Source organism: Mizuhopecten yessoensis, unplaced genomic scaffold (assembly GCF_002113885.1).
Source record: "Mizuhopecten yessoensis strain PY_sf001 unplaced genomic scaffold, ASM211388v2 scaffold2215, whole genome shotgun sequence".
NCBI classification, from domain to species: Eukaryota; Metazoa; Mollusca; class Bivalvia; order Pectinida; family Pectinidae; genus Mizuhopecten; species Mizuhopecten yessoensis.
In genome coordinates this window covers 48,151-61,406 of record NW_018404435.1, presented here as the reverse complement: position 1 = coordinate 61,406, position 13,256 = coordinate 48,151, and the positions used below count along the sequence as shown (strand labels likewise).

Below are 13,256 nucleotides of genomic sequence, written 5' to 3'. Positions count from 1 at the left end.
CTAGATTCCCTCTGTTATTGCTATTCCCTCTTTACCCTTTTCCTTCTTGACTCAAGATTCCCTCTGTTATCGTTATTCCCTCTTTACTCAAGATTCCCTCTGTTTTCGCTATTTCCTCTTTACTCAAGATTCCCTCTGTTATTGCTAATCCGTCTTTACTCTAGATTCCCTCTGTTATTGCTAATCCCTCTTTACCCTTTTCCTTCTTGACTCAAGATTCCCTCTGTTATCGCTATTCCCTCTTTACTCTAGATTCCCTCTGTTTTCGCTATTTCCTCTTTACTCAAGATTCCCTCTGTTATTGCTAATCCGTCTTTACCCTAGATTCCCTCTGTTATTGCTATTCCCTCTTTACCCTTTTCATTCTTTACTCTATATTCCCTCTGTTATCGCTATTCCCTCTTTACTCTAGACTCCCTCTGTTATCGCTATTCCCTCTTTACTTTGGATTCCCTCTGTTATCGCTATTCCGTCTTTACTCTAGATTCCCTCCGTTATTGCTACTCCCTCTTTACTCTGAATTCCCTCTGTTATCGCTATTCCATCTTTACTCTAGATTCCCTCTGTAATTGCTATTCCCTCTTTACCCTTTTCCTTCTCTACTCTAGATTCCCTCTGTTTTCGCTATTCCGTCTTTACTCAAGATTCCCTCTGCTATCGCTATTTCCTCTTTACTCTATATTCCCTCTTTTATCGCTATTCCCTCTTTACTCAAGATTCCCTCTGTTATCGCTATTCCCTCTTTACTCAAGATTCCCTCTGTTATCGCTATTCTGTCTTTACCCTTTTCCTTCTTTATTCTAGATTCCATCTGTTTTTGCTATTCCATCTTTACCCCTATTCTTCTTTACTCTAGATTCCCTCTGTTATCGCTATTCCCTCTTTACTTTGGATTCCCTCTGTTATCGCTATTCCTTATTTACTCTATATTCCCTCTGTTATCGGTATTCCCTCTTTACTCTAGATTCCTCTTTTACTCTAGATTCCCTCTGTTATCGCTATTCTGTCTTTACCCTTTTCCTTCTTTACTCTAGATTCCATCTGTTTTTGCTATTCCATCTTTACCCCTATTCTTCTTTACTCTAGATTCCCTCTGTTATCGCTATTCCATCTTTACTCTAGATTCCCTCTGTAATTGCTATTCCCTCTTTACCCTTTTCGTTCTTTACTCTAGATTCCCTCTGTTTTCGCTATTCCATCTTTACTCAAGATTCTCTCTGCTATCGCTATTCCCTCTTTACTCTATATTCCCTCTTTTATCGTTATTCCCTCTTTACTCAAGATTCCCTCTGTTATCGCTATTCCCTCTTTACTTTGGATTCCCTCTGTTATCGCTAATCCCTCTTTACTTTGGATTCCCTCTGTTATCGCTATTCCCTCTTTACTCTAGATTCCCTCTGTTATCGCTATTCCTTATTTACTCTAGATTCCCTCTGTTATCGCTATTCCCTCTTTACTCTAGATTCCTCTTTTACTCTAGATTCCCTCTGTTATCGCTATTCTGTCTTTACCCTTTTCCCTCTTTACTCTAGATTCCCTCTGTTTTTGCTATTCCATCTTTACCCCTATTCTTCTTTACTCTAGATTCCCTCTGTTATCGCTATTCCCTCTTTACTCTAAATTCCCTCTTTACCCCCATCATTCTTTACTCTGGATTTCCTCTGTTATTGCTATTCCCTCTTTATCTCCTTCCCTCTTTACTCTAGATTTCCTCTGTTATTGCTATCCCCTCTTAACCCCTATCCTCCTTCACTCTAGATTTTCTTTGTTATTGCTATTGCCTCTTTACTCTAGATTCCCTCTGTTATCGCTATTACCTCTTTACCCCTTTTAAGTTTTACTCTGGATTCCCTCTGTTATTGCTTTTCCCTCTTTTCCTCTTTCCTTCCTTACTCTGGATTTTCCCTTTACATAATATTAATCTTTTACTCCCTATCTGCTATGTTATCTGTATTCCTTCCTGTTCCGATGTTTTATTACATTTATTATGTAACGTCTCTCTGTCTATCCTGTTACCTTTTTCTCTTTACTATCTATTTCCTATGTCGATCTCTAGTCTCTAATTATCTCCCCTGTATTCCTGCTTTACTTCATTTCTAATTTTCGTTCCATCTCTTCTTTATTCTGTATTCACTTTACGTTTTCCATCTTTTTTTTCCCATTTCATTTTACACTCTATTCCATCCCTTGGCGCTATTATCTTCTTTCTCTCTCTCTCTTACCTGTGAATCGGTGTCCGCGCTGTAACAGTGTATATCATAATGTGCAGGCGACGCTCAGTTATTTCCGTCAACAGTACATACCATGACAATATGACATACAGCGGGTGTGGAAGACGTGGAATGCTATTTTTATCGACACGATAGGACTGCGGCATGTTATAACCGCCGATCGCCTGGTGTTATTTACTCTGTGACGTTTCGGACGTCGTCCTTGCTCTTGCATCTCCTTACACACAAATCCCATATAAAGTACCTCTGTACAAAGTGTGAGTCAGTTGCTATTATATTGATTTATATCCCTATACACATAAACAGTGTTTTGCAGTGACCCTAAATCCGGTCTCTTCAGTTTGATGAAAACTGTTTTTGTCTCAGAAGTTTGTAGAGCTTCCTCTCGACCTACATCACTAGCTGATGTATTAATCTCACACACCGTTGTGAGGTATCTTTACCAACAGTCGAAATCTACACATTTCCCGTGGTCACTGTACCCACAGCCGACATTTATACAATTCCCGTGGTCTCTGTACCCACAGCCGACACCTACACATTTCTCGTGGTCTATGTAACCCACAGCCGACATTTACGCATTTCCCGTGGTTACTGTACCCACAGCCGACACCTACACATTTATCGTGGTCTATGTAACCCACAGTCCACATCTGCACATTTCCCGTGGTCTCTGTAACCAAAATCGACATCATAACGTTTCCCGTAGTCTCTGTACCAACAGTTGACATTTACACATTTCCCGGGTTCTCTATACCCACAGCCGACATCCACACATTTCCCCTGGTGTATGTACCCACAGTCGACATCTACACATTTCCCGCAGTCTCTGTTCCCACAGTCGACATCTACACATTTCCCGTGGTGTCTGTACCCACATTCGATATCTACACATTTCCCGTGGTCTCTGTACCCACAATCGACATCTACACATTTCCCGGGGTCTTTGTACCTACAGCCGACTTTTATACATTTCCCATGGTGTTTGAATCCACATTCGAAATCTACACATTTCCCGTGGTCTCTGTACCCACATCGACATCTACACATTTCCCGGGGTCTTTGTACCTACAGTCAGCATCTACACATTTCCCGGGGTCTTTGTACATACATTCGACTTCTACACATTTCCCGTGGTCTCTGTACTCACAGTCGACAATTACACAATTCCCGTGGTCTCTGTACCCACAGCCGACTTCTATACATTTCCCGTGATGTCTGTAACTACAATCGACATCTACACATTTCCGGTGGTCTCTGTACCGACAGTCGACATCTACACATTTCCCGTGGTCTTTGTACCCACAGCCAATATTAACACAATTCCCATGGTCTCTGTACCCACAGCCGACATTTACACATTTCCCGTGGTCTCTATACCCACAGCCGACATCCACACATTTCCCCTGGTGTATGTACCCACAGTCGACATCTATCAGCATCTACACATTTCCCGGGGTCTTTGTACATACTACACATTTCCCATGGTCTATGTACCCACAGTCGACGTCTACACATTTCCCGTGGTGTCTGTACCCACATTCGATATCTACACATTTCCAGTGGTCTTTGTACCCACAGCCAATATTAACACAATTCCCATGGTCTCTGTACCCACAGCCGACATTTACACATTTCCCGTGGTCACTTTACCCACAGCCGACATCCACACATTTCCCCTGGTGTATGTACCCACAGTCGACGTCTACACATTTCCCGTAGTCTCTGTTCCCACAGTCGACATCTACACATTTCACGTGTTCTATGTACCCACAGTCGACATCCACACAATTCCCGTGGTGTCTGTACCCACATTCGATATCTACACATTTTCCGTGGTCTTTGTACCTACAGTCGACATTTGCACTATTCCCGTGGTCTCTGTACCCACAGCCGACTTCTATACATTTCCCGTGGTGTTTGAATCCACATTCGAAATCTACACATTTCCCGTGGTCTCTGTGCCCACATCGACATCTACACATTTCCCGGGGTCTTTGTACCTACAGTCAGCATCTACACATTTCCCGGGGTCTTTGTACATACAGTCGACTTCTACACATTTCCCGTGGTCTCTGTACTCACAGTCGACATCTACACATTTCCGGTGGTCTCTGTACCCACATTCGACATCTACACATTTCCCGTTGTCTCTGTACCGACAGTCGACATCTACACATTTCCCGTGGTCTTTGTACCAACAGCCGATATTAACACAATTCCCATGGTCTCTGTACCCACAGCCGACATTTACACAATTTTCGTGGTCTCTGTACCGACAGTCGACATCTACACATTTCCCGTGGTCTTTGTACCCAAAATCGACATCTTAACGTTTCCCGTAGTCTCTGTACCCACAGTCGACATCTACACATTTCCCGGGGTCTCTATACCCACAGCCGACATTCACACATTTCCCGTGGTCTATGTACCCACAGTCGACATCTACACATTTCCCGTAGTCTCTGTTCCCACAGTCGACATCTACACATTTCCAGTGGTCTATGTACCCACAGTTGACATCTATCGTTTCCCGTGGTGTCTGTACCCTAATTCGATATCTACACATTTCCCGTGGTCTTTGTACCTACAGTCGACATTTACACAATTCCCGTGGTCTCTGTACCCACAGCCGGCTTCTATACATTTCCCGTGGTGTCTGTACCCACAGTCGACATCTACACATTTCCAGTGGTCTATGTACCCACAGTCGACATCTACAAATTTCCCGTAGTCTCTGTACCCACAGTCGACATCTACACATTTCCAGTGGTCTATGTACCCACAGTCGACATCTACAAATTTCCCGTAGTCTCTGTACCCACAGTCGACATCTACACATTTCCCGTGGTGTCTGTACCCACATTCGATATCTACACATTTCCCGTGGTCTCTTTACCCACAATCGACATCTACACATTTCCCGGGGTCTTTGTACCTACAGCCGACTTCTATACATTTCCCATGGTGTTTGAATCCACATTCGAAATCTACACATTTCCCGTGGTCTCTGTACCCACATCGACATCTACACATTTCCCGGGGTCTTTGTACCTACAGTCAGCATCTACACATTTCCCGGGGTCTTTGTACATACAGTCGACTTCTACACATTTCCCGTACTCACAGTGAACATCTACACATTTCCCGTAGTCTCTGTTCCCACAGTCGACATCTACACATTTCCCGGGGTCTCTATACCCACAGTCGACATCTACACATTTCCCTGGGTCTCTATACCAACAGCCGACATCCACACATTTCCCGTGATCTATGTACCCAGAGCCGACATTCACACATTTCCCGTGATCTATGTACCCACAGTCGACATCTATACATTTCCCGTAGTCTCTGTTCCCACAGTCGACATCTACACATTTTCTGTGGTGTCTGTACCCACAGCCGACATTTACACATTTCTCGTGGTCTATGTATCCCAAAGCCGACATTTACGCATTTCCCGTGGTCACTGTACCCACATTCGACTTCTATACATTTCCCGTGGTGTTTGAATTCACATTCGATATCTACACATTTCCTGTGTTGTCTGTATCCACATTCGATATCTACACATTTCCCGTGGTGTTTGAATCTACATTCGACATCTACACATTTCCCGTGGTCTCTGTACCCACAATCGACATCTACACATTTCCCGGGATCTTTGTACCTACAGTCGGCATCTACACATTTCCCGGGGTCTTTGTACATACAGTCGACTTCTACATATTTCCCGTGGTCTCTGTACTCACAGTCGACAATTACACAATCCCGTGGTCTCTGTACCCACAGCCGACTTCTATACATTTCTCGTGGTGTCTGTACCCACATTCGACATCTACACATTTCCCGGGGTCTCAGTAGCCATAGCCGACATCCACACATTTCCCGTGGTCTTTGAACCAACAGTCCACATCTGCACATTTCCCGTGGACTCTGTACCCAAAACCGACATCTTAACGTTTCCCGGGGTCTCTGTACCCACAGTGAACATCTACACATGTCCCGTGGTCTATGTACCCACAGTGAACATCTACACATTTCCCGTAGTCTCTGTTCCCACAGTCGACATCTACACATTTCCCGGGGTCTCTGTTCCCACAGCCGACATCTACACATTACCCTGGGTCTCTATTCCCACAGCCGACATCCACACATTTCCCGTGGTCTTTGAACCCACAGTCCACATCTGCACATTTCCCGTGGACTCTGTACCCAAAATCGACATCTTAACGTTTCCCGTAGTCTCTGTACCCACATTGAACATCAACACATGTCCCGCGGTCTCTGTACCCACAGTCGACATTTACACATTTCCCGTAGTGTCCGTATCCACAGTCGACATCAACACATTTCCCGTGGTCTCTGTACCCACAATCGACATCTACACATTTCCCGGGGTCTCTGTACCCACAGCCGACATCCACACATTTCCGTGGTCTATGAACGCCCAGTCCACATCTGAACATTTCCCGTGGTCTCTGTACCCAAAATCGACATCTAATCATTTTCCGGGGTATCTGTACCCACAGTCCACATCTGCACATTCCACGTGGTCTCTGTATCCAAAATCGACATCTTAACGTTTCCCGTAGTCTCTGTACCCACAGTCGACATCTACACATTCCCCGGGGTCTCTGTACCCACAGCCGACATTCACACATTTCCCGTGGTCTCTGTACCCAAAGTCGACATCTACACATTTCCCGTAGTCTCCTTTCCCACCGTCGACATCTACATATTTCACGTGGTCTATGTACCCACAGTCGACATCCACACAATTCCCGTGGTGTCTGTACCCACATTCGATATCTACACATTTCCCGTGGTCTTTGTACCTACAGTCGACATTTACACTATTCCCGTGGTCTCTGTACCCACAGCCGACTTCTATACATTTTCCTTGTTGTCTGTATCCACAGTGGACATCTAAACATTTCCCGTGGTCTCTGTACCCACATTCGACATCTACACATTTCCCGTTGTCTCTGTACCCATAATCGACATCTACACATTTTCCGGGGTTTCTGTACCCACAGTCGACATCTACACATTTCCCGGGATCTCTGTTCCCACAGTCGCATCTACATATTTCACGTGGTCTATGTACCCACAGTCGACATCTACACCCGTAGTCTCTGTTCCCACAGTCGACATCTTCATATCCACAGTGGACATCTAAACATTTCCCGTGGTCTCTGTACCCACATCGACATCTACACATTTCCCGGGGTCTCTGTTCCCACAGTCGACATCTCTGTTCCCACAGTCGACATCTTCATATCCACAGTGGACATCTAAACATTTCCCGTGGTCTCTGTACCCACAATCGACATCTACACATTTTCCGGGGTTTCTGTACCCACAGTGAACATCTACACATTTCCCGTAGTCTCTGTTCCCACAGTCGACATCTTCACAATTCCCGTGGTCTATGTTCCCACAGTCGACATCTACACATTTCACGTGGTCTTTGTACCTACAGTCGAATTCTACACATTTCCCGGGGTCCTGGTACCTACAGTCAACATTTACACAATTCCCGTGGTCTCTGTACCCACAATCGACATCTACACATTTCCCGGGATCTTTGTACCTACAGTCGGCATCTACACATTTCACGGGGTCTTTGTACATACAGTCGACTTCTACATATTTCCCGTGGTCTCTGTACTCACAGTCGACAATTACACAATTCCCGTGGTCTCTGTACCAACAGCCGACTTCTATACATTTCTCGTGGTGTCTGTACCCACATTCGACATCTACACATTTCCCGGGGTCTCTGTAGCCATAGCCGACATCCACACATTTCCCGTGGTCTTTGAACCAACAGTCCACATCTGCACATTTCCCGTGGACTCTGTACCCAAAATCGACATCTTAACGTTTCCCGGGGTCTCCGTACCCACAGTGAACATCTACACATGTCCCGTGGTCTATGTACCCACAGTGAACATCTACACATTTCCCGTAGTCTCTGTTCCCACAGTCGACATCTACAAATTTCCCGGGGTCTCTGTTCCCACAGCCGACATCTACACATTACGCTGGGTCTCTATTCCCACAGCCGACATCCACACATTTTCCGTGGTCTTTGAACCCACAGTCCACATCTGCACATTTCCCGTGGACTCTGTACCCAAAATCGACATCTTAACGTTTCCCGTAGTCTCTGTACCCACATTGAACATCAACACATGTCCCGTGGTCTCTGTACCCACAGTCGACATCTACACATTTCCCGTAGTGTCCGTATCCACAGTCGACATCAACACATTTCCCGTGGTCTTTGTACCCACAATCGACATCTACACATTTCCCTGGGTCTCTGTACTCACAGCCGACATTCACACATTTCCGTGGTCTATGAACGCACAGTCCACATCTGCACATTCCCCGTGGTCTCTGTATCCAAAATCGACATCTTAACGTTTCCCGTAGTCTCTGTACCCACAGTCGACATCTACACATTTCCCGTGGTCTATGTACCCACAGCCGACATTCACACATTCTATACCCACAGCCGACATTCACACATTTCCCGTGGTCTCTGTACCCAAAGTCGACATCTACACATTTCCCGTAGTCTCTGTTCCCACAGTCGACATCTACACATTTCACGTGTTCTATGTACCCACAGTCGACATCCACACAATTCCCGTGGTGTCTGTACCCACATTCGATATCTACACATTTTCCGTGGTCTTTGTACCTACAGTCGACATTTGCACTATTCCCGTGGTCTCTGTACCCACAGCCGACTTCTATACATTTCCCGTGTTGTCTGTATCCACAGTGGACATCTAAACATTTTCCGTGGTCTCTGTACCCACATTCGACATCTACACATTTCCCGTGGTCTCTGTACCCACAATCGACATCTACACATTTTCCGGGGTTTCTGTACCCACAGCCGACATCCACACATTTCCCGTGGTCTTTGAATCCACAGTCCACATCTGCACATTTCCCGTGGTCTCAGTAATCAAAATCGACATCTTAACGTTTCCCGGGTTCTCTGTACCCACAGTGAACATCTACACATGTCCCGTCGTCTATGTACCCACAGTGAACATCTACACATTTCCCGTAGTCTCTGTTCCCACAGTCGACATCTACACATTTCCCGGGATCTCTGTTCCCACAGTCGACGTCTACACATTTCCCTGGGTCTCTATACCCACAGCCGACATCCACACATTTCCCGTGATCTATGTACCGACATTCGACATCTACACATTTCCCGTAGTCTCTGTTCCCACAGTCGACATCTTCAGAATTCCCGTGGTCTATGTACCCACAGTAGACATCTACACATTTCCCGTGGTCTTTGTACCTACAGTCGAATTCTACACATTTCCCGGGGTCCTTGTACCTACAGTCAACATTTACAAAATTCCCGTGGTCTCTGTACCCACAGCCGACTTTTATACATTTCCCGTGGTCTCTGTACCCACAATCGACATCTACATATTTCCCGTGGTCTTTGAACCCACAGTCCACATCTGCACATTTCCCGTGGACTCTGTACCCAAAATCGACATCTTAACGTTTCCCGGGGTCTCTGTACCCACAGTGAACATTTACACATATCCCGTGGTCTATATACCCACAGTGAACATCTACACATTACCCGTAGTCTCTGTTCCCACAGTCGACATCTACACATTTCCCGGGGTCTCTGTTCCCACAGCCGACATCTACACATTTCCCTGGGTCTCTATACCCACAGCCGACATCCACACATTTCCCGTGGTCTTTGAAACCACAGTCCACATCTGCACATTTCCCGTGGACTCTGTACCCAAAATCGACATCTTAACGTTTCCCGTAGTCTCTGTACCCACATTGAACATCTACACATGTCCCGTGGTCTCTGTACCCACAGTCGACATCTACACATTTCCCGTGGTGTCCGTATCCACAGTCGACATCAACACATTTCCCGTGGTCTCTGTACCCACAATCAACATCTACACATTTCCCGGGGTCTCTGTACCCACAGCCGACATCCACACATTTCAGTAGTCTATGAACGCACAGTCCACATCTGAACATTTCGCGTGGTCTCTGTACCCACAATGGACATCTACACATTTTCCGGGGTAACTGAACCCACAGTCCACATCTGCACATTCCCCGTGGTCTCTTTACCCAAAATCGACATCTACACATTTCCCGGGGTCTCTGTACCCACAGCCGACATCCACACATTTCAGTAGTCTATGAACGCACAGTCCACATCTGAACATTTCCCGTGGTCTCTGTACCCACAATCGACATCTTACCGTTTCCCGGGGTTTCTGTACCCACAGTGAACATCCGCACATGTCCCGTGGTCTTTGAACCCACAGTCCACATCTGCACATTTCCCATCGGACTCTGTACCCAAAATCGACATCTTACCGTTTCCCGGGGTTTCTGTACCCACAGTGAACATCCGCACATGTCCCGTGGTCTTTGAACCCACAGTCCACATCTTCACATTTCCCGTAGTCTCTGAACCCACAGTCGTCATCTACACATTTCCCGGGTCTCTGTACCCACAGCCGACATTCACACATTTCCCGTGGTCTCTATACCCACAGTCGACATCTACACATTTCCCGTAGTCTTTGTTTCCACAGTCGACATCTACACATTTCACGTGGTCTATGTACCCACAGTCGACATCCACACGATTCCCGTGGTGTCTGTACCCTCATTCGATATCTACACATTTCCCGTGGTCTTTGTACCTACAGTCGACATTTACACTATTTCCGTGGTCTCTGTACCCACAGCCGACTTCTAAACATATCCCGTGTTGTCTGTATCCACAATCGACATCTAAACATTTCCCGTAGTCTCTGTACCCACATTCGACATCTACACATTTCCCGTGGTCTCTGTACCCACAATCGACATCTACACATTTTCCGGGGTCTCTGTACCCACAGCCGACATCCACACATTTCCCGTGGTCTTTGAATCCATAGTCCACATCTGCACATTTCCGTAGTCTATGAACGCACAGTCCACATCTGAACATTTCCAGTGGTCTCTGTACCCAGATTCGACATCCACACATTACTTCTATACATTTCCCGGGGTCCTGGTACCTACAGTCAACATTTACAAAATTCCCGTGGTCTCTGTCCCCACAATGGACATCTACACATTTACCGGGGTCTCTGTTCCAACAGTCGACATCTACGCATTTCCCGGGGTCTCTGTTTCCACAGGCGACATCTACACATTTGCCGTAGTCTATGTTCCCACAGTCGACGTCTAGACAGTTCCCTGGGTCTCTATACCCACAGCCGACATGCACACATTTCCCGTGCTCTATGTACAGGCATGCGACATCTACACATTCCCGTAGTCTCTGCTCCCACAGTCGACATATACACATTTCCCGTATTCTCTGTTCCCACACTCGACATCTACACATTACCCTGGGTCTCTATTCCCACAGTCGACATATACACATTTCCCGGGATCTCTGTTCCCACAGGCGACATCCACACAATTCCCGTGCTGTCTGTCAACATTTACAAAATTCCCGTGGTCTCTGTACTCACAATGGACATCTACCCATTTCCCGGGGTCTCTGCTCCCACAGTCGACATCTTCACATTTTCCGGGGTTTCTGTACCCACAGCCGACATGCACACATTTCCCGTGGACCCTGTACCCAAAATCGACATCTTAACGTTTCCCGGGGTCTCTGTACCCACAGTGAATATCCACACATGTCCCGTGGTCTTTGAACCCACAGTCCACATCTGCACATTTCCCGTAGTCTCTGAACCCACAGTCGACATCTACACATTTCCCGGGGTCTCTGTACCCACAGACGACATTCACACATTTCCCGTGGTCTCTGTGCCCACAGTCGAGATCTACACATTTCCCGGGGTCTCTGTACCCACAGTGAATATCCACACATGTCCCGTGGTCTTTGACCCCACAGTCCACATCCGCACATTTCCCGTAGTCTCTGAACCCACGGTCGACATCTACACATTTCCCGGAGTCTCTGTTCCCACAGTCGACATCTACACATTTCCCGTGGTCTTTGTACCTACAGTCGACATTTACACTATTCCCGTGGTCTCTGTACCAACAGCCGACTTCTAAACATTTCCCGTGTTGTCTGTATCCACAATCGACATCTAAACATTTCCCGTAGTCTCTGTACCCACATTCGACATCTACACATTTCCCGTGGTCTCTGTACCCACAATCGACATCTACACATTTTCCGGGGGTCAACATCTACACATTTCCCGGGGGCTCTGTTCCCAGGTCTTTGAATCAATAGTCCACATCTGCACATTTCCCGTGGTCTCAATAACCAAATTCGACATCTTTACGTTTCTCGGGGTCTCTGTACCCACTGTGAACATCTACACATGTCCCATTGTCTATGTACCCACAGTGAACATCTACACATTTCCCGTAGTCTCTGTCAACATCTACACATTTCCCGGGGGCTCTGTTCCCACAGTCGACACCTACCCAATTTCCGTGGTCTATGTACCCACAGTCAACATCTACACATTTCCCGGGGTCTCTGTACCCACAGCCGACATCCACACATTTCCCGTGATCTATGTACCCAGAGCCGACATCCACACATTTCCCGTGATCTATGTACCCAGTCGACATCTACACATTTCCCGTGGTGGTCTCTGTACCCACTGTGAACATCTACACATTACAGTCGACATCTATACATTTCCCGTGTTGTCTGTATCCACAGACAGTCCACATCTGCTCATTCCCCGTGGTCTCCCTATCCAAAATCGACACCTTAACGTTTCCCGGGGCCTCTGTACCCACAGCCATTTCCCGTGGTCTATGGGTCTCTGTACCCACATTGAACATCTACACATGTCCCATTGTCTATGTACCCACAGCAGACATCCACACATTTCCGTGGTCTATACACATTTCCCGGGATCTCTGTTCCCACAGGCGACATCTACACATTCTCAGGGGTATCTGAACCCACAGTCCAGATCTGCACATTTCCCG

At 46.5% G+C, this 13,256-nt stretch overlaps 2 protein-coding genes across 2 annotated transcripts; both read right to left on the bottom strand.

The window, feature by feature from the left end:
• Positions 1 to 7,409: 7,409 nt before the first annotated feature.
• On the bottom strand, positions 7,410 to 10,752 carry LOC110445349 (tenascin-like). The gene is made up of 4 exons (XM_021489909.1): positions 10,523 to 10,752; positions 9,868 to 10,032; positions 9,259 to 9,609; positions 7,410 to 8,094 (listed from the first exon to the last, which is right to left on the bottom strand). Exons 1-4 carry the CDS (start codon positions 10,750 to 10,752, stop codon positions 7,410 to 7,412), a joined length of 1,431 nt encoding a protein of 476 aa, XP_021345584.1.
• A 1,172-nt stretch (positions 10,753 to 11,924) lies between these two features.
• Positions 11,925 to 12,887, bottom strand: LOC110445348. The gene is made up of 2 exons (XM_021489908.1): positions 12,613 to 12,887; positions 11,925 to 12,300 (listed from the first exon to the last, which is right to left on the bottom strand). The coding sequence occupies exons 1-2, from the start codon at positions 12,885 to 12,887 to the stop codon at positions 11,925 to 11,927; spliced, it is 651 nt and encodes a 216-aa protein (XP_021345583.1).
• Between the last annotated feature and the right edge of the window lie 369 nt (positions 12,888 to 13,256).

Bases quoted from the DNA above. Each gene is read 5' to 3' on its own strand.
- LOC110445349 (XM_021489909.1), bottom strand. From the start codon at position 10,752: ATGACGACTGTGGGTTCAGAGACTACGGGAAATGTGAAGATGTGGACT. The intron at 9,610-9,867 runs GTAATGTGTAGA...TGTTGACTGTAG, and splicing joins TGTGGGAACAGAGACTACGG to GTACAAGGACCCCGGGAAAT. The intron at 8,095-9,258 runs GTACAGAGAACC...TTTTGGGTACAG, and splicing joins TGTGTAGATGTTCACTGTGG to AGTCCACGGGAAATGTGCAG.
- LOC110445348 (XM_021489908.1), bottom strand. From the start codon at position 12,887: ATGTCGACTGGGTACATAGATCACGGGAAATGTGTGGATGTCGGCTCT. The intron at 12,301-12,612 runs GTACAGAGACCC...TGTCGACTGTAG, and splicing joins TGTGTAGATGTTCACAGTGG to GTACAAAGACCACGGGAAAT.